At 42.8% G+C, this 21,457-nt stretch overlaps 1 protein-coding gene across 1 annotated transcript in view; it reads right to left on the reverse strand.

Annotated features, from left to right (window-relative positions):
- LOC112119700 (glutamate receptor ionotropic, NMDA 3A) overlaps positions 1-15,403 on the reverse strand; it is an 83,882-nt gene extending 68,479 nt beyond the window's left edge. Inside the window, exons 1-2 of the mRNA XM_026646519.2 lie at positions 15,090-15,403; positions 14,567-14,990 (exon numbers count right to left, since the gene is read on the reverse strand). Of these exons, the coding sequence (XP_026502304.1) occupies positions 14,567-14,990; positions 15,090-15,352 (687 nt within the window). The 5' untranslated portion in view covers positions 15,353-15,403. The remainder of the gene's footprint in view (positions 1-14,566; positions 14,991-15,089) is intronic.
- Between the last annotated feature and the right edge of the window lie 6,054 nt (positions 15,404-21,457).

Genomic DNA, 21,457 nt, shown 5'->3' on the forward strand with positions numbered 1-21,457 from the left:
TATAGTTAGAATCTCTTTGGACCAGTTCCTTGGCATTGACTTTAATGGATCAACGATGATTTACACCGGGGTAGGCAACCTATGGCACATGTGCCACAGGCGGCATGCGAGCTGATTTTCAGTGGCACTCCCATTGCCCGGGTCCTGGCCACCGGTCCGGGAGGCTCTGCATTTTAATTTAATTTTAAATGAAGCTTCTTAAACATTTTAAAAACCTTATTTACTTTACATACAACAATAGTTTAGTTATATATTATAGACTTATAGAAAGAGACCTTCTAAAAACGTTAAAATGTATTACTGGCACGCGAAACCTTAAATTAGAGTGAATAAATGAAGACTCGGCACACCACTTCTGAAAGGTTGCCGACCCCTGATTTACACCAACTGAGGATCTGGCCCTTGGTTTCCAAAAATATTCATTACAAGTTTAGCACCACTTACAGGCAATCAGCCAATACTTAATGGCTAGGCTTAGGCACAGTTAGTGCAAGTCAATATTATTTATGTAATTATCAATTGAAAAGTATAAAAATAGCAAATGTACACACAGAATTTGATTGGGAGGAGAGGGGGAGACACTTTGCATGTTGCTTTTCTTCTCAGATTACAAACTCTTCCAAGCAGGGGCACCATCGCTAACTCTGTACAGCACCTTGCGCAGCTGACCTAGGATCCTGACTGGGGTCTCTGAACACTACGGTAGTACATGAAATAATAGTAATAGCAATAATTGTAACCTATTTTGGGGAAACAGATCACGGTAGCCCTGCATCTTGTGTAGTCATTAATAGCAATGCAAGCGGGGTGTGAAACATGATCCAGTATGGAAGGCAGCGATTTATTCCCACTTTGCACTGGTGTAAATGACCACATGAGATGGTAGAATCTGGGTCCCAACTCTTGAGGACAGTGGAGCAGTGCTAATTTACACCCGCTGATTTACACTCTCCTGATTTATGCAAATATATTCATTTTTGATAAATATTCACTAAGCCCTTCTGACACATCATTGCCAGCTGCTGGATTGTTTGCAAACAGGTTTTATTACCTGCTCAGTATTTATTGGTCTCTGTGTTTTGTGTGACTGGTCATGTAAGTCACGTGCTATCGGGGGGTTTTTTTCTCCTTGACTGCATGACTTTTGTGTGTGTATGAGAATAACAAATAATGAAAACAAATTCTGGGATGCATTTTTTTACTGGGTCTGTAACAAAATCTGTGAAAACATCAGGCCCCCACAAACATTTTCATTACGAATCATGGCTGCTTAAGTTTTCACGAATGATGGATAACAACAATGACTCTGAGGATCATGGGGAACCCAGCTTAGGAACCTATATACACTTCAAAAGTTTTTTCTCTTACTTAATTGGCCTCTCAGAGTTGGTAAGACAACTCCCACCTGTTCATGCTCTCTGTATGTGTGTATAGATATCTCCTCAATATAGGTTCCATTCTATGCATCCGAAGAAGTGGGCTGCAGCCCACGAAAGCTTATGCTCAAATAAATGTGTTAGTCTCTAAGGTGCCACAAGGACTCCTGTTCTTTTTGCGGATACAGACGAACACGGCTGCTACTCTGAAACCTGTATACGCAAAAATATCCTACAGTTTTTTAACTCTTTGGCTGGCTGTAAGTTGAGTGTAGAAGCACCTTCTGCTCCCTGACAACCTGAAAGAAAGGGACGACAGAGCGACAATATCCATGAATTTGACAGGAACCTATGAGCCAAGCTACCGTTCGCCTCTATTGGATAAATTACTGCTTCAGGTGTTGGAGAAACTGCAATACAGAAGACAAACAAAAATATGTTTCCCAGGGGCATTTTCCCAATTTCAGTTTGGATCCTCCACGTACTCATGCCTCCGTCCGCTGAGTAAGACATTCTACATCAGTCTTCCAGGAAAGGAAGTTAGATCTGGCAGCGTCCCCAACCCCTCACCTCATCCTGGATGTTGAAAAAAGAATGAGTATGCAGCACTGGCTTGCAGCAACCAATTCTAGATAGCATTTTACCAGCTGGCTTGGTGGGAGAATTTAAGTATTTTATAAAATGCTCTGCTTAAAGCACTTAAAACCATTACTACTAATAAACAGAATGGTTTGATCTACTGCCACCAACTGTGGGCAAAACTGGGGCATTCAGTCACCAGCGAGAGAAGGCAGTGGTACAAACCCATGCCAGGGTTGCCCCTGGTGCGGAGAGGACTTTAGCTTAAACGAACTTGATATAAACCAGGTGTAAATCAGTGGGAGAGTGCTGACCCCACAATGGTTTGCTTTGGTTGAAGGAAATCAATTACAAATGCACCCTTGGGTTAAGCCAATGCAAAAACGTGTGGAGACAAGACTCCGGTCCGCGCTCTAGCTGCTACTGCAGCCCCAGGGTGCACAGTGTTGACTGTGTCCACACCTATTTCCATTATGAGGGAATAGCTGGTATAGTCAGGGATCTGCCACCCCTGCCCTACCTCCAGCTTGACTCATTCTCCACTCCATAGCAGCACAAAATGTTCTCCCACAGAACTAGGTATTGTAACAGGACCTGCCTGTGGGCTTTCAGCATTCTTTCCTGCCACCCTAGGCAGCGGAGCTGGATGGGTGCTGGTGGAGCTGAAGAGAAGACAGGGAGTTGGACAAAGCATCAGGGTATCATAGAAATATACGGGCTAGAAGGGACCTCAAGAAGTCATCTGGCCCAGCCCCCTCACTGAGGCAGAACCAAGTAAACCTAGATCACCCCTGACAGGTGTTTGTCCAACCTGTTCTTAAGAACCTCCAATGATGTGGATTCACAGTCTCCCTTGGAAGCACATTCATATTCCACCCTGTATGAACAGAATCCCTGTTTACATTAATTGGGGTCCTGCCTGGAGAACAAAGGTAGAATTATAGCTGCGGGAAGGATTTTTTCTCTCTGCTGCTTCTTCCGCCAGATAAAATATTTAGTAATAACTCCCTTCCTTGCAGTGGTTTTGTAAGGATAAATACATTAAAAATTGTGAAGCTCTTTGAGATCTTCTGAGGAAAAGCACTAGCTAAGAAATAGGTAGTAGCAGTAGTAATAAATAATGCAAATTATTATTGGAGTAATATGCAGAGGACCCAGTCAGGATCAGGACAATGTTGTGCTAGGTGGTGGACACACAGATACAAAGACATGGGCGTACATTTTCAAACATGATGAGTGAATTTAGGCCCGTGGTTACTGGGAGCTCAACTTGAGACCCCCTAAAAGGGCCTGATTTTCAGAAACTGCTGAGCATCTGCTCTCTGAAAATCAGGGCTTTTCAGGAGTCTCAAGTTGGGCCACCCAAAATAAGGCACCCAAAACTCCTGGTCACTTATGCAAATTTAGGCAATGATCCCTGCCACAACAGATTAATCTTCTGTTTCTGCAGCAGATTTTCAAAAATGACTGCCTTTAAATTGATGATCTTCTTGTCTTCTGTACTTATACGTCCCAGTACCATAGTCTCTGAGCACCTCATAACAATGTATTTTTTCCTCTTGGCACCCCTGGGAAGTAGGGCAGCATTATCTGCATTTTACACCCGAGGAACTGAGGCACAGAGAGATTAAGATCCTTGACCAAGGTCATAGAGGAAGTCTGTGGCAGAGCAAGGAGTTGACTGCAGGTATGCCAACAGCTAGGCTGGCACACTAATCACTGGACTACCCTTTGTTTCCATTGTTGGCCCACTCATTTCTCAATTCTTCTAGATCTATATTATTTGTTTGTACAAAGTTTCTGCTTCAAGTCCTCAGAAGTATCCATTACCACCTTGCATTTTCATTTCTACTCCCCCTAGCATCCTTAATCAAGTTCCCAGTTATCTAAATAGTCATTAAATATATAATCTGGGATTATAAATGATATTGGTGCAATCTGCAAAAAGATATTTATTACAATTCCAATTACCCTGGATTTAATTAAGTGAATACAAGGATTAGACTCAAGACGTATGGGATGGACAAAGGGTTAGTGTTTATTTTGTTTAAAGAGTAATTGTATTAAAATTCTTGTAGCTTTAAAGTAGAGAAAATGGTAGATGACAAAATTCAAACCTAAGGTTGAATAATATATTAAACCATTGCTATTATTATTTATTTGTATTGAAGTAATACCTCCAGGTCACACTGTGCTAACAACTGTAAGCACATGAAAAGAGGGTCTCTGCCCAGAAGGATTTACAGTTTCAGCATATATTCATTTATTCTGGTAAATACATCAAAAATCAAACAGCAAATATTCATTTCAATGTTTAAATGAATTCACTTCAGCCGTGCTTGTACCTGATTGTTTGCTTTCCATAAACATTTGGGCAATCAAGTTTTACAAGGATAGATGTTCACAGAAAGTGAACTTCAAAGTAGAGTGTGCATGTATTCACAAAACCACATTTTAGATGCCTGTATTCCCAAAGTCCTTGCACTCATCCAATCAGAGAACAGAAACTATATCAGCTGACTTATCTGACCAACCAAATAATCAACACATCTTAAATAGGGCCCAATCTAAAACCCAGGGAAGTAAATGGAAAGACTCCTGTTGTCTTCAGTGGGCTATGGATTAGGGCTGTTGTCTATTCTTGCAGAGAACTGTTTGTGATCATTCCATAAAGTTAAATAGTTCAGATATTTTGCAAGCAGAAAAAATGGCTACAATTACTAGGTAAATTATTCATTGTGAATTCTTTGCTTACTCTTCTTTTCACATGTGCCGCTGGAAATGATCACAAGAGTAATATGATTTGGGCAACTCTGTCCAATTCTTGAACAATCCACATATCTATTTCATGATAAGCACCCACTTTGCATTAGTTGCACCATGGATATCAATTTGCAGTTTGAGCTTGTGGTAAGAAATATTGCACAAGTTCTAAATACCCAAAGATGACACCTCGCTTGCAAATAACTACACATCCGTTATATAGGCATTGTTGATACGTTGGAGGAAGACATGACATTCTGTCTCATTGGTACTAAAATGTGGCTTATTTTAGTGCCTAAGTGCTTTTTTGAAAATCTGACCTCAATTGTGGGTGCTGAGGACTTTGAAAATCAGATCTTGTTAATTATTAATTATTATTATTATATAAATATTACAGTAGTTCCTAGAGGCCTTTATGAGGACTGTGATCCATTGTACCAGACGCTGTATAAACACAAAGACAAAGACCATCCCTACCTTGGAGACTTTACAGTTTAAACTGTGACAAGATGGAATGAGTGAGTGTAACAAACAAAAGAAAGGAAGAGAAGAATAACAAAATAAAATCACACGGATACAAAGGGTCATGAGTGTACAACTTCTTGGCTCCTGATGATCCCCAAGCTTATTTTGTAATGCCATATAAATATGTATTTAGGGAGTGAATCCTTTCCCATTAGCAGTTCATAACTGAACGATTTAATATTTGCACGATGAAAGATAACACGGAATAAAATGCAGCATAGCGAGAATGTAATAAATATTGTGTGAAGGATTACATTCACTAAAGAGATCTTATGGGTATAATTGGATGAAAGCACAACACTAATTACTTTAGCAGGCATGTAAGTACCCAATACCAAGCAAATAATTCATACTGATAAAAACTGGTCCCAGAGATGATTGAATAAATGACAGTTTTGGCTTCTCTATGGTTGCTGCCACTGCAAGGTCTTTAATCAGAGGATGCCAGAGAGCATCGTAAAGTGTGACAGGCTATTTGTGGGACTAGTGTATAGCTACATTTCATATCAGAGCACTTAATGAACTGATTATTTAAAAGGAGTTTTTTCTCCCGTAAATCTCTGAGGAACAAACAGAAATGCTGCATTTTGATTTTTGTTTCACTTTGAAAAACTGTAAATGGCTTAAGTTTCAAGAACTAAGGAGACTGCTGAAATTATCTTATTTAGGTACTGACCTTTTCTCTGCTAATAGATTTGAAAACCAACTGTGGCTATGTGGCATGTATTACTCAGCCAATTTTGGCCTTGGCCTTGCATCCGTTATTCAGATAAAACATGTGAACTGACATACCGTACCAGACCACGGGCCTGCCTAGCTCAGTATCCTGTGTCCCTCAAGGACGACTAGCACTAGAATCTTTAAAGAAAGAAAGTGCTCGAAAGCTGCAGTAGGCAATTTCATTTTATCAGTGGGAGTTTTGCATGAGCAAGGACTGCATGATCTGTTCCTCCATATGGTTGGAAAATAACCCAGAACCGCAACAGATCATTTATCTGCACAGGAGACTGCATAATTAGTTTCACAAAATAGAGAGAAACAAATCTTGGGACCATAGTCTCACCATCATTTATGGCACCAGAGTCCCACTGACATTAGCGGGAATTCCACATGTGGGCTGAGGGCAAGATAACATCCTTAATCATCACTGATGGATGATGCATTTCATGTGTGAGTTGTCAAATGGCTGGGAAAATAGAGCGTAGGTTAAAAACTTTCCCTGAGCAAAGCAAATTCTCCCCCCTCCCCCCCACAAACTCCAGGGAATAACAATAAATTGCTGGGTATACTTGCTACCATTGTGCAATGTCACACTCAGGTTTAAGATTCTGGCATTAAAAATACATGTGGATTTGTCTAATATTAATTAATTATTTCTACTGCCCTTAAGACAGTTAATGGTGTCTATTAGTTCACTTGTAAGATGTTCGTTTTAATGTCATCCTCATCATTGTAAGCCATTTAAAATGAGGACATCGAAACAAAAAGGTTTGTTTCACTTTCTTTCCCTTCCAATATTGTAGTAAAAATTAACTTCCCAGTATTAATGGAAAAGAAAAGATAAATTATACCTAAGATAACTGCAATATCATTTCTAAAGAGGGTGACACTTAGTTGACAGCAACACGTCAAGGTTTATATTTATCTTTCCTATGTAACTAAGCTTATGTACTCAATACAGTAAAGAGCCTGATTAGCATAATGTTTTCTATGGTGAGCTTTTCAACTCATAAATATTAGTAAAGTTCACAAGCTCAGAAGAAATGATAAATAGTTTATGCTTTCATGTAAAATCCCCACTGGAAAATCAGCAGTCTTTGAACTGAGCCAAAATAATACTGATTTTTGCAAATCAGATGAAAAATCTGTTTGAGTAAATAGGCTGTTAAAATGAGGGGATGCAACTGTTTTAAACAGCATGACTGAAAGAGTCTGCATGCAAAAGATAGCTGCTCCCTCTGGCTATTAGTTGCTGCATCCTATAGCGTTATCTTCTTATTATAAATGAGATTCCACTTTTAAATAAAAACACTTGTTTACTCTTGAAAATCTATCTTGTTTTTGAGTCCGTATTAAGATACAAAGCCATGGGCAATGATGTCTCTCTCTTCCTTAAATGAGTCAAGAGCTAGCCTTTAGGGAAATGTGCTTGTGCAGCAGATTCATACCCTGTATAATGCATCCTAAATATTTTTCAAGTTGTACAAGCAGCTTCGGAAACTATCATCACAGATGAAAACTGGTAAGAAACAGCAATAAAAATACATGGGTGAGAAAAGGGAAGTAATGCCCACTTCTGAATGTCCTGACATTTGATTGATCCCACATCATAATGATCAGACGCTCACAGTAATTTCCCTGTTTATTACTCACTAGCAGTGGCTGATGGTGCACCTGTGCGTTCCCCCCCAACTCCCCATCTGCTGACTGCAGCCATTCAGATTCAAGTGACTGGAACCTTTTAGATGAAAGTTAATTAGCCAGCACGCTGCAGATCAAATCTTTCCAGCGCAATGCCAAATGGAAACCTTCCAGGTGGCTGCTGGAAGTGTTCTTCACTTACCATCCCCCTCAACGTTTCAAAGCTGGTAATTCATTTCAAGTGAGAGTCAATGAAGCAAATACAGGGGAACAAATCAAAAAGTTCAGCATCATCTTTCAACCTGTTGGAACATGCACTTTCACATTTTGCACAGGCGTGTATTTACCAATATACTGTGCACCTATATAATTAGATGAATAGGATCCAAGGCCAATGTGATCATTTAGTCTGATCTCCTGTATAATACAGCCCATAGAAATTCCCCAAAATAATTCTAGAGCAGATCTTTTAGAAAAACATCCAATCTTGATTTAAAAATGGTCAGTGATGGAGAATCCACCATGACCTTGCTAAATTGTTCCAATGGTTAATTATCCTCACTGTTACAATTTTGTTTTATTTCCAGTCTGAATTTGTCTAGCTTCAACTTTCAACCATTGGATCATGCTGTACCTTTCTCTGCTAGATTGAAGAACCCATTATCAAAAATGTGTTGCCTATGTAGCTACTTAAACGGGGATCAAGTCACCACTTAACCTTCTCTTTGGTAAACTAAATAGGTAGACTCAAGGAGCGAAGTCACTATAAGGCATATTTTCTAATCTGTTAATCATCTTCGTGGCTCTTCTTTGAAAGCACTCAAGCTTATCAACATCCTTCTTGAATTGTATACACCAGAACTGGACACGGTATTCTAGCAGCAGTCAAGTCAGTGCCAGATTATGAGGTAAAACAACAAGAGTCTCCTGTTCATGCATCCAAGGATCACATTAGTCCTTTTGGCTAAAGTGTCATACTGGGAGCTCTTGTTCAGCTGACTGTCACCATGAACCCCAAATCTTTTTCAGTCACTGCTCCCCAGAATAAAGTCCCTCATTGTGTGAGTATGGCCTACGTTCTTTGTTCCTAGATGTAGACATTTACATGTAGCCACGTTAAAATGCATATTGTTTGTTTACCAAGAGATCCAGATCAATCTGTATCAGCGATCTGTCCTCTTCATTATTTACCACTCCCCCAATTTTTGTGTCATCTGCAAACTTTATCAGTGATAATTTTGTGGGTTTTTTTCCAGGTCATTGATAAAAATGTTAAATAGCATAGGGACAAGAACTGATCCCCGTGGGACCCCAGTAGAAACACACCTGCTTGATGATTGTTCCCTGTTTACAGTTACATTTTGAGACCTATCAATTAGCCAGCTTTTTATCCACTTAATATGTGCCATGTTAATTTTATGTATGCAGTGGTTTTGTGGCCATGTTGGTCCCAGAATATTAGAGAGACAAGGTGGATGAGGTAATATCGTTTATTGGACCAACTTCTATTGGTGTGAGAGAGAAACTTTTGAGGTTACACAAAAAGCTCTGTGGAAACTTGAAAGCTTGTCTCTCTCACCAACAAAAGTTAGTCCAAGAAAACATGTTAATTTTATATCATTGTAGTTTTTGAATCACGATGTTGAGCGTAAAGTCAAATGCCTTACAGAAATCTACCTGTATTACATCAATACTATTATCTTTGTCAATCAACCTTGTAGTCTCATAAAAAAAATGGATATCAAGTTAGGTACAGGTTCTATTTTCCATAAACCCATGTTGTTGGACATTAATTATATCATTCTCCTTTAATTCTTTATTAATCAAGTCCTATATCCACCTGTCACAGGGGAGCTGGTCTCTGTGGATGGGCTGAGCCCAGCGCCCCTGGCCTGGAGCAGGTGAGCCCAATCCAGCCAATTAAAAGAGGGCTCAGATACACCTGGGCCTATAAAGGGCTGCTCGTAGGCAACTGGGAGGAGAGGACTGAGGCAAGTGGAACCCTGGGAGGAAGGACTGAGATCGGCTTAGCCCTGGTCAGCAACTGGAGTAGGGCTAACTACTGTGGTGGGTCCCTGGACCAAGTGCTGCGACTCCAAGAGGGGAGCAGAGCTGGAGGAGGCAAGGAAGCTGCCAGGAGCTGGAAAGCCAGAGATCCCCGGGAGCGGTGGCCCTGAAGCCTGGGGGTCAGGTATTGACTTAAGGCTGCATTTTGTTTGCTTGTTAAACTTTGCTATAAACGAATAAACCACCTTGACTGGGACTGGGCATAGCAGTGCATGCTTGGAGGTGGGGTGCAGTGGCAGTCCCCTGGTGACACCCCCCCATTATTTTGCCCAGGATTGATGTCAGGTTGACAGGCCTATAATTACCCGAGTCATCCTGTTTACCCTTTTAAAATATTGGCACAACATTAACTTTCTTCTAGTTTTCTGGAACTTCCCCAATGTTCCAAGACTTATTGAAAATCAAAATTAACAGGCCAGCGAGCTCATCAGCCAGCTCTTTTAAAACTCTTGGACGCAAATTATCTGGACCTGTTGGTTTAACATGTCTGACTTTAGTAGTTGCCATTTAACATTGTTCCACGATACTAGTGGAATGGAAAGCATATTCTCAGCATCGTATGATATGACTACATTATCTGTTTTTATTCCCCAAATTCAAAACAGAAATATTTACTGAACGTCTGCCTTTTCTGCATTATTACTGATAATTCTATCTTTTCCATTCAACAATTAGTAATATGCTATCCACATATACCTACAGAGAGAGGTAGACATGAGCATGAATTGGCCCTTTTGGACAACTAATCTGTATATATTCAATGACAAAAGCCCCTTACATTTAGAGATGGACATGGTTTTTTCAGCGACTAGTTTGACAAAAGAATGAATTTTTTTTTGGTTGAATTAAACTATATGTGAATTTGGGTCCAATTGAGTGAATCATTTTAGCGAAATAAAATATGGGAGGAAAAAATTCAGAAAAGTCAGTTTGTTTTGACATTTTTGAAATGAAACATTTTGACTTTTCATTTTGAAATGTTTATTTAGAAATTTAGCTACAGTGCTTGTTGATTCTGAAAAAGGATTCTCTTCAGTCTGGATGAACTGAAGTCATAGACCCCACACAGGAAATAATGCAATATTTTCCATCCATCATCCAATTCTTCTACTAGTACAAAGCCTATTGACACAGGGAATATGGTGAGTCAAACCACCCCATGTCACAAACAATGCCAAATAAATGATTTAAATAGGCTCTTGAATCTGCTAATCTGTAGGTCACACTGTGAGGAGGAGGATTTCCAGTTAGATGAGGTGTGTAATAATATATAAAGTTACACTTGGAGTCAATGCATTAAGCAAGGAAACCAAAGAGCTAAAAGTATAGAAGGAACAAATATTACTTCCCAAACTGATGCCAATATTGGTTTCCCAGTCTCTAAACAAGGGCTGTCCAATCACCCACTGAAAAAAACACTATACAAACAAGGACACCTTTCCATTGGGTGTCCCTTCCTTTATGGACTCAAAGGTTATAGACAGATGGACTGCTGTTGTAAATACAGTGGTCTGTGGAAATTCCACCAGTCCTATAGCTGGTACTGCACACATCCCTATGCAAAATGTGCACATTGTAAAAACAAGAATCAAACTGTTTCTGGGGAACACGTACGTAATGTTGAAGGAAAGTGATAGGGATCTAACCCTGAGCTTATGAGGAGGCTTTGGTTCTGAAACACTAAACACAAGACAGCAAATACACATATTACTACTTTTAATGGTAGACAATTGCACAACCAAAAGCTTCCACCTAACACGGGAAAGATACAAAACAACATTTGTATGACCAAAAGGCCTGTTGTGCCTTCAAAGTTCGCATTCAGACGGATTAAAAATTCTCAGGTTGCTGTCCAGACAGGGCCTAATTCTTGGTTACTTTGGCCTTCACCACTACTCTGGAAGATTAAAGAGACCTTAGCTTAAATGAGAATCAGGCCCCATAGTCCTAACAGTGTACATGTAGGAAGTATTCCTGAACCAGAATAACTCAGCAGGAGTTGGAAGAAAGCAAGAATCAACTGAACACCCCTTTGCATGGGAAGCTGCAGGTTAATCAAAAGCCACCCTTTAAAGAGGCTCCTTCATCTCTCTCACGGTCTACAACAGGCATGTTTCATAACATTTTAATACTAAACTGTGTGGGATGGGAGAAAATGAACATTAAAGCAAATGAAATAGTGTAAGCTTTGTATGGTATTGAGAGATCTTTTATAAACTTAAGTATTTGGATTCAGACAAATTTAGGATGATGATGTAGTTTTAAAACTATCAAATATTGTAACTAGGCATTACTACTTTGCCAAAAATGACTTCTGTTTTGGAAACATCTCCTTAATTATTATATTTGACAGAAGACTGCCTTCTCCCTATGCCCACTTCCCAAAATGCCTGCCTACGCACAAGTGCTCAGACTTACTTGGGACTAGAGGGTCAATATCACTTCTGGAGGTACACCATACCCAATAAGGTCATGCCATTTGGCATTCAGTATCCTTTGACACTACAAAGCCTTTTCTAATAGTAAGCTTGATTTTACAATTGATCTGCAAATTAAATGTCAAAATTCCATTTGCTGCTGCAGCATCTGCTGTATGCCCAAATTTGCCATTTTAGCAGGGATTCACCATTTAATCTAAAAATGTATCTTTTATTTTCCTTTTTGATGCCCCAAAGCCACAATCAGTTGGTTCCCACTGCCCAGTGGTGCCCCAAAATATCTCATGCCTTGATATCAGATACTAGAGAAACCTGCTGGAGCAGAGAACCAGGGTATATGTGAATAACCAGAAAGGCATAACGTCTCCTTGTCCCCTCCTGCTATATCCATCTCTGAGAGTGCCATCTCCACACTGAACTCACTGTGAAGATCTTTAGCTGTTTATTGTTTTACTGCATTGCACGGTTTTGTGAGGTTTCTTTTTAATAATAAATCTCGGTAAAACTGAACAGCTGATGCTTCATTTGTAGTTCACTCTTAAAACAAACTTTTTCAGTATGAAAATTCAGAGAAGATGGCTACAAAAATACTCAACCTCCTCACACATACTTCCAACAACACTGCCTATATCCATACTCTCCCCATACCACTGACTCAGTTTTGTAGAGTGATTTCATTTTCGACCATATGCTTATGAGTCATTTCCCTGGGAAAGTTGGTGAATGGCAATCAGAAATCTTGGGATTGGAAGATAAACTATTTTGTCTGTGTATGTAAACATTCCATGTAATATTGCATAGAAGAATGCTAAGCAAGACTCAGTTTCTTGGTGTCTTTGGTCAAGAACTTCTGCCTCCTAATTAATGGCCTGTCAAAACTTCAGTGTGATTTGCATTGATATTAAAATGAAGGAAATCCTGATCTGTTTTGCCCAACGATAGCTTTAAATTGCTACATTTTGCTGATAATATTATGATTACTATTTAGGGAGAACTTCATGAAGTAAACAGTGTCCCTTGGTAATAACTATGTTTAGATTTATTGTCAGTATACATTAGTCATTAGATATTGCATAGAGAATAGAAACCTGGACAAGAATGGCATGTTTTACTCTATATAGCATTGTATGTGGTGGGGGATAATTCTAAGTTTTCAATCTAAATGACTTCTTCTGATGCAATGAATAGGGTACCATGTTCTGTTGTTGTGATATTAGCTCCAGGAATGTAGAATTTAACAAAAGGTCAGATTTTTTAAAAGGTATTTAGTCATTCAAATATGCAGCTAGAGGCACATGATGAGATTTCTGAAAGCACCGAGGTGCCTAATTCCTGTTGGGTGAATTCCACGGCATCACAGAGTGCTCTGGGCATGGGCATACTATACATGGTCTCTACCTTTATCATTCTAATGCCAATATTTGTGATTAACCAGTTCAATTTTGGAGCTGCTTCTCCCTTTTCACTCTGATATATTTGACTTTTTAACCCTTTACTCTCCTATATTGGCTCTTGATGGGATAAGATCCACTTGAAGGGCACCACAGTCCACTTTCCTTTCAGTTCAAGTCTGCTTCCCTACACTTTGGTTGTTAAATGGGCCTCCAATAACAATACAAAGGTCTGACTTGAGGTGGAAAATAAGGTGTTTTAGAACTTGTGTTCTGCATTGGTCAGTACATTTCATGGCTACCAACCCACTCTACATACATTAGGAATCCAAATAGCAAAGCCAGGCAGCCTGAGATAGATACCTAACAAATCTGAGGGCCTCTACTGCATATTTTATATTGGTAACTTTTTTTGTGTGTGACACGGAACAGAACAGTAGGAAATGTTCTTCAGGAACAAATTGAACAGAAAGAGCATGAAGGAAGTCTAGAGTGCTACAAAAATGTTAGGCAACCTTAATCTAGGGGTGGCTACTGCTTCACCTACAACGTGTGTGTGTGTGTGTGTGTGAGAGAGAGAGAGAGAGAGAGAGACTACTGATGCATGTTTTGAAATTGCCAACTCTGTATAGTCCCTTCATGGCAAACAAAGCTGCGCCTCAAACGAGCACACGGCTGGGAGATATTTTAGAAAGCGAACTCTCCTGTTTCCTGGAGCCGCTTATTGTACATGGTCTGACCCGCACCAGGGTATTTATAGAGCAGGTTGCAGCAGCAGTTTGGCCCGCGTCCCCCGCTCTAGCTTGAGCCATCGCTTTAGGTGCGTCGGTGTCCATGGTGCTGAATTGACGAGCCATTGCGCCAGCTCACGCCAGACCCCTGTCCCGATCCGCACTGCCGGGGGGCGCCTCCCCACTGGGACACGCGGCTCTTTGGGACACCCCGGGGAGTTGAGGCGTTAGATAGTTATAGTTTGTATGGGGCAGGGCGATCTGCCCTAGAGCCCTGCTCGATTCACAACACCCCTCGCCGCCCCCCTAATACACCGCCCCTCTCTTTCCCTTACCTGGCTCTCCCTCGGGAACTCCCGGAGCACGATGCTGATCACCGGGATGCGCAGGGCCGAGGAGATGAATTCCAGCTCCAGCATCTCCCCTGTGCTCTGCGGGAAGGCGAGGATGGCGGAGACCCCCTGCACCACCACGGTGTGGCAGAGGCTCTGCAGGAAGGAGAGCGGGTCGCTGCTCCAGGAGGAGCTGGGGGAAGAGAAAGGCAAGAGCGGGAGATCGCCCAGCCCGGCCTCGATGGCCATCACCACCTCCAGGGACAGGTTGTAGGGCAGCAGCCCGCTCACGCGGTTGAGATTCTCCACCCCCAAGAGCAGCGCGGCCCTGGGCAGCAGCAGCGGCTCCTGGCCTCCGCTCTCGTTGCCAAGCGGGTTCCCGGTGCCCAGCTGCGCCCTGTTCCCGAGGCTGGTCCCGAGCCACTGCCTCTGAATCCCGGCGCCCTTCCAGCCGGTAGTCCCGGGAGGTTGGGCGGCTTTGTGCGCACGTTGTGCCCCTTTGCTCCCGCGTCTCCCTTCCTCCTGCGCTCCGGGAGCGGGATCCGGCACTCCTCCACGCGGGGCGGCATGGTGCGCCCCCCAGCTCCAGCCGCGGTGGGTCCGGGAGGGAGCCGCCCAGGGCTGCAGGTGAGCCGCCCCGATCCTCACGGTGTGCCCGATCCGCTTGAGGATCTGGCAGGGCTGCGGGTGGGAGGAGGAGCCGGGCACCCGGGCTAGCACCAGGGCGCAGGGCGGCAGCAGCAGCAGACAGACCCTGCTCAGGAGCCACCACACACCCAGTCTCCACATCACGGACAGCCAGCGGCCGGGCAGCCAGGAGAAGCGACCGGCCCCCTTCCTCCTCCTCCTCCGGTCCCTGGCGCGCCTCTCACCGCCGAGCCGCCAAAGCCTGGAGCAGCTTCCCAGCTCCAGTCACTCCAGGCGCCGTGGGGCTCCAGCGCCAGCCATTAGCCCCAGCGGGGGGCAGCCAGGGGGACCCTCCTTCCCCAGCGCGTCGGGGAGCAGCATTGATCGCTTACCCCCACCCCAAAACACCCCCCCCCCGCCCCCCGAGGCTTCCAGGGCAGGCGGCTGGCCAGAGAGCCCCGTCCGCTCGGCAAAGAATCAGTGCAGTGAAGGCAGCCCCGCCAGGCGCCCCGATCATCGCCCCGCAGTGGCTAGCAGATCCCTCAAGTGGGGGGCCCCCCAGGGAGCCCAGCCCCACATCTCCGCTCGGGGAAGCGCCCAGCCTCAGCCCTTCCTCCAGCTCTTCTCTCCCGTTCCTCCCCCCGCCGGCCAACCGAGCTGGGGGGCTTGCTCCGAGGCGACAAAGTTCCCGAGCTGCTGGATGGCTCCGGTCCGTCGCTTGGCTGCGCTAAACTCCCACCGAAAGGCTCTCTCCAAAAGCCAGCGGGCAGCCCCAGCGCCGGGGAAAGTCCTCTCCCGCCGCGCTGCGATCCGGAGCGCTCCCCTCGCTGCCCGCAGTCCCTGTGCCCCAGCGCTCCCGGGCAGAGCCTACAGCCCGTGTGACCAGCTCCCCGCCAGCGCCCTGGGTACTTATATCAGTGAACACGGGGCACAAAACACGCGTGAAGAGTCCGATTTGCAGACAAGGGCTATTTATAGCTCCAATCTAAACCGCTCTAGCCCCACGCCCGTTTTGTAATATGGGCGCTTTTGTATACGGCCATGTAGGCAGCCAGGTTTCCCCCTCCTAGGCTCCGGTGTGCCTGCTTGTTACAGCCTTTATTGACACACAGAGCAGCTCCCTGCATGGCTCTTGACAACAGTCCCCAGAGGAAGCGTCTACACAAGCACCAGGATTGGCCCACGCCATCCTCTGCAGTTGCTTATGAGAGCAATTTCATACATTCAGGCCACCTGGTATTTTGGGTGCTAGTTGTGAGTTTCTCAATCATAGTTCCATGGACTGATTATAGAGCTAATGTTTCTGAGCGGTAAATAGCAGCTATAGAGCTCCAGATCCTTCCGTTCTCAGACGGTTCCTAACTTCTCCAAGATGGGTTAGCTGTCAGACAGAAAGAATGACATGCCAACTTTTATCATGGGCCAATAGTAGGATCTGCAGCATTTTCTTACTAAAGTCAATAGCATTGTTCCCAGAGGGTAAGGGTAAGGGCAGCAGGACTAGACCCTGAATTTGTCCCATACCAGATTTCTCACCTCTGCACCGCTCACGTCTGGGAATCCAGTATTGTTCTAGATGTCGTTTCCATTCAGCTACTGCTTCAGATTTAATAAGTCTCCAACATGTGGGACGTGCAATCATTGATCACCAAGCCATCACCCTTTGTTAGAATTACTTGTAGAAGAAAACTGTTCTGTACAGAGAAAATAAAATTCAAAGGGAGAGAGAGAAAGAAAGGGGGGGGGAAGGAGGGGTGTGTGTGAGTGAGTTGTGGTTGTCTCCATTCCTAATGTACAATTGCACATCATCATTTGAGCTCTTACTTATTAATTCACAAGTAGTAAGAGTACCCCAGCATTGGGGGCGGGGGTGTTGTAGGTCAGGACTGCCTTGCATTAGCAAAGATATAAGGAGAAAATGTTCCAGCACCTGGTTGTATTATATCTAACTCCTACAAATGCACTTAATTTACTCTTCCATTTCTTCTTTCTCCTCCATTCTTCTCATACTTTTAAAAATAATTTCCATTTACTTCCCACTCTTATCCTCTTCCCCATCCTATTTATCCCTTGCTTTTTTTTTCTTTTTCCATTTTTTTCCTTTGAGGAAGGCATCCCTTTAGATCACAAGGTGCATCTTTGAAGGTTCCTGACTTCTTTGATTGGGAGAGATGTTTTGAACATGGAAAAGAACCAATCCACCCTATAGAAAAGTGGGCCTTTCCAGAAACACACACACATAAAAATTAGAGGTGGGTGACACATCTGTGATAAAATAAGAACCGACTCAAACCTTGGCTCACAATGACAATTAGCTGGACCCACATCCTTTCCTGAGGTTTGGGAAAGCTTGCTAATTCCCTTTTTCCTTGTGTGTACCTCAGCAATTCCTGGTTTTCAGGTGGGACTGCAAGGAGGAATCTTGCTCTGTTGTGAGAAGGAATTTATGTGGCATTTCTCACCCCCTTGAAACTAGGGCATACTAGAAATCTCATAAGAAAACTAACATTCGTATGATTTCCAGTCCAGTTTCCAGACTAAGATGCTTTATAAAGTTTGTTATAAGCATTTACACAGGCATCCAGGCTTCTAAACCAAGCTGTTTGAAGTTTGTTCATTATTAGTTAGAATCCCAGGTGCAGTGAAACTTGTATAAGAAACTACTCTAGTTATGCAAACTTCTGGTTTAAGAGTCAACTGCAAATTATCATGCAAGGTGTACCACTTTGCTCCACGTTTATTAGACCTTCTTGGAAGCAATGGACCTCCATCTGTTCCTTGTGTGCAGATTTCATTATAATAAAAAATGGAAGTTTTCAGGGAAATTAAGAGTATTACTGTAAGAGTTACAGTAAGTAGCATAATATAAGAACTGGGTGAAAAAATTATGGTAAACAATTTATTCAATACTTTTTCTGCTTGTGAATTGTTGATGAACAAATCATAATCTTCATTTTTGTTCCTTATTCAAAACAATTCACAAAATAATTTCTGCAAATAATACTTGGTCATTCATGATTGCAAATAGTCAATATGAGACAATTGAGCTATTTTGATTGCACACATAGTTCAGATAATATGTTTCTGTGCCCTGACTGGAGGAGTGCTACTTTTTAATCCAGCATTCCAATCTGAATATTCCTAATTATGAAATCTAGATTTGCTGTCTGCAAATATTCTGCAATATATGTTTATAATTTGCTCTTTCTGCAAATATTCTTGCCAGCAAAGTTCTTTGTAATGGTCCAGATTGAGCAAAACACTTAAACATGTGCTTAATTTTAAGTGCACGAGTAATCCCATAGACTTCAATGGGACTACGGCTGTGCTTAAAATTAAGCATATGCTTTTCCTGGATCAAGGGCAGAATATCTGTGGGAAGTGATCCTAAAATGGGCACAGAAACTAAGTGAATTTGTTTAAACAATTTGAATGGTCATGGATATATATATATATTTTTTGTATTTGCCCAGCTATAAATACTCATGGGGAAAAAGATACAGTTTGTTCTGGTAGCTAAGGGAAATGCTGTCTTTAAAAGTGTGTCAACAATGAGCTAGTTTTCTTACAATGTCACATTCTCATTCCAAAGGTTGACAGTAGAATAAATTACCAGTCTTGACAAATACTTGACCTTCTCAACTTTTAACTTAATGACTGGCTGTGTTCCCCCACACATTGGAAGCTACCCGGGGAGTTCATTCACTGAGCACACACATGACACTAGCACTGTGAAAAACACCACTCTTGCTGTTGCATTTCTAAGGCATCATATCTGTAATCATGCATTAGACTAAGACCTGGCAGAACACTGCAAATGGAGAAAAAACAAACTAATCAATGATCACATTAAATAGCTATGAATACAGTTCTGCTGCTGTAATTGAAGGCTATTAAGGAATGATGAATGGAATAAGTATTCAACATTGGTAATGGGTTTAGGCCTGAAACCTCAAAGGGATTAAGGCATCTAATTCCCAGTGATTGAGCAATAGGATTAGGTGCCTAAATCCCTTTAAAGATCTGGGCCAGATTATCCCCTTGAGTGGCAAAAACCTATGGGAGAGGAATATTTACTAAAGAAAGATAATGAGATTCCTTACCCAGATTGTTCTAACCATCATTCCCTTGGAGGAGAGGGATTCTTAGGAATGCAAAGGCAGGCGGTTGTTCCTGTCCCTAGATGAGCATAGTTTAGGGCATCCATGTAGAAGGCTTGTCCCATTGTGCAGTTGGAGAGACATCATGTTGCCATTGTCTTCCCATTCGTGACTGTGTGCTCTAGTCCCCTCACTCTGAAGGAAAAATCCTTTCGGATTACCAGGTGGCAATACTAGGCAGAATGGCTTTTTTCCAGTTCTTCCTTTAGCTTCTCCTAAATTCTGAAACCCCACAAGGCACCAACTGAGCAGTAGTTGTACAATGCAAAGTCTGTGGCTTCAAAGGAAGATGGTGGCAATGCTACACCAGGTCTTCTCCTGTCTGTTCTAACATAGGCAGTGCCCAATGGATCTATGCAGTCCATAGACTCGCGGGCCACGCTCCTACCTTTTCCTCGACCCACCCAAACAAACCCTTTCCATACAGTCAGGGAGTGCATTTCTCCAGAATTTGGCTCTAGAGTGCTATGGAAGAGTGTATACCCCACACTGGAAGTGACAGGGTTAAGGGGAGCCGGTGATACCAATTAGCCCATTCTCTGGCACCTGGTGGGGAGACAGGTAATAAAGGATTAAATCCAGCTGCGCAGTTTCTGCAAAGGAAGGCCTGCAGGGCAAGTGGGAGAGGATACTTAAGAGAGAAATAGCTGGGCTTTTTCTTTCTTTAGGAAAGGAATGAAAGAGGGACTTGTGGAAAGGATCTTGTACCTGGTACTGTTCCTGAAGGGAGAGGGCAGCTGGGGAGAAGCAGAGTCCTTAAGTAGGCCTGGAAAAGAGAAGCTACAGGGCTGAAGACCTGAGAGTCATTGTCTTAGGAGGAGCTTGGCCTCCATGGAGAAAACCCTCAGAAGCAGCCCTCTGTAATAGAGCAAGGAAGAGCTCTGCAGAACAAGGAGCCTGTGGAGAACAGAGCCTGGGCAGAGTGGAAGAGTTTTTATTTTGTTGAGTTTGGACATTGTTACCGTGGAAGAAGTGGAACCCTTCATGTGACCTGGCTGGAGGACCAAGTTACTGCATCTACCACTGATGTTCGGAGGAGGAAGGTGAGGCAGAGGGGCTGCAACACTAGGTCTTGCCATAAATAGGTGCTCTGAGATGGTGTGTCTATGATAGGTGCATAGGAAGCCCTGGAATCTGAGTAAGTGGGACTTTGGTATCCCAGAGCCCTGCTACCAGAGAGCAGAATGATAAGTTTCACTGCATTCTGCCCCATGCAACCACCTGACTCAAGCAAAGTGTGAGCAGCATCAGGCCTGTCGCTATATATAGATCTTATTTCCATCAGGGTCATGTTAATTATAATGAAATTAGAAAAAACAAACAAACCATGAGTAGATCTGGTAATGCAACTACAGAGACTTTTTTTTTTAACAATCCCTGGTAGAAATTTCAGATCATTACATTACATCAACTTTCCATTGCACTTATGGACCTCAGTAAGGAGTCTCCTTATATATCCAGAATGGAATCCCTTTTATTTATGTAGGGCTATCCTGTACAATCCTTACTCACTTTGGTGAACACTTACATAAGTGCTATCTCTGAAGTCAAGTGTTCACCAAAGTGTGTCAGAGTGGTCTTAGACTATAAATTGCACCCAGTTGCAAGAATCTCAGGATGTGAATCCACAACTAAATGGAACTGGCTTTTAAAGCAAAGTTAAGAAAGCAAGACTGCTCCCACACACTCAACCAGATGCTTCCCTACCTTTGCAGGCAGAAGGGAGGGGAGGTGACAGGACAAGAGAGGTTGCATGGGGAAGAGGGATGCTCAGCCGCTGTGGGCAGTTCATCAGACTCCAAATTATAATCACAGGAGGGAGGAAACACATGCAAAGTCTGAGAAGCAGAAATATCCAAAAGATCGAAAGGTCACAACAGTACACTGTGAAAGAATAATTCACTGGATATGTCAAGCTTAACAATCCTGTCAACATTTTAACAAGAACAGAAAATGGCAAATATCCATGGCAATGAGACAGGCATGTGGACAGCATGGAATTAACCCTCTGTACTCAATTTAAAGGGCTGATTCTGTAAACCCCTACTCAGTCAGTCTGACTGATCTCAATGAGATTGCAGGCTTCAGTAAGGATTACTGACGTGAG

The sequence above is a fragment of the Terrapene carolina genome, unplaced genomic scaffold (assembly GCF_002925995.2).
Source record: "Terrapene carolina triunguis isolate 2854851 unplaced genomic scaffold, T_m_triunguis-2.0 Scaffold35098, whole genome shotgun sequence".
Classification (NCBI taxonomy): Eukaryota; Metazoa; Chordata; order Testudines; family Emydidae; genus Terrapene; species Terrapene triunguis.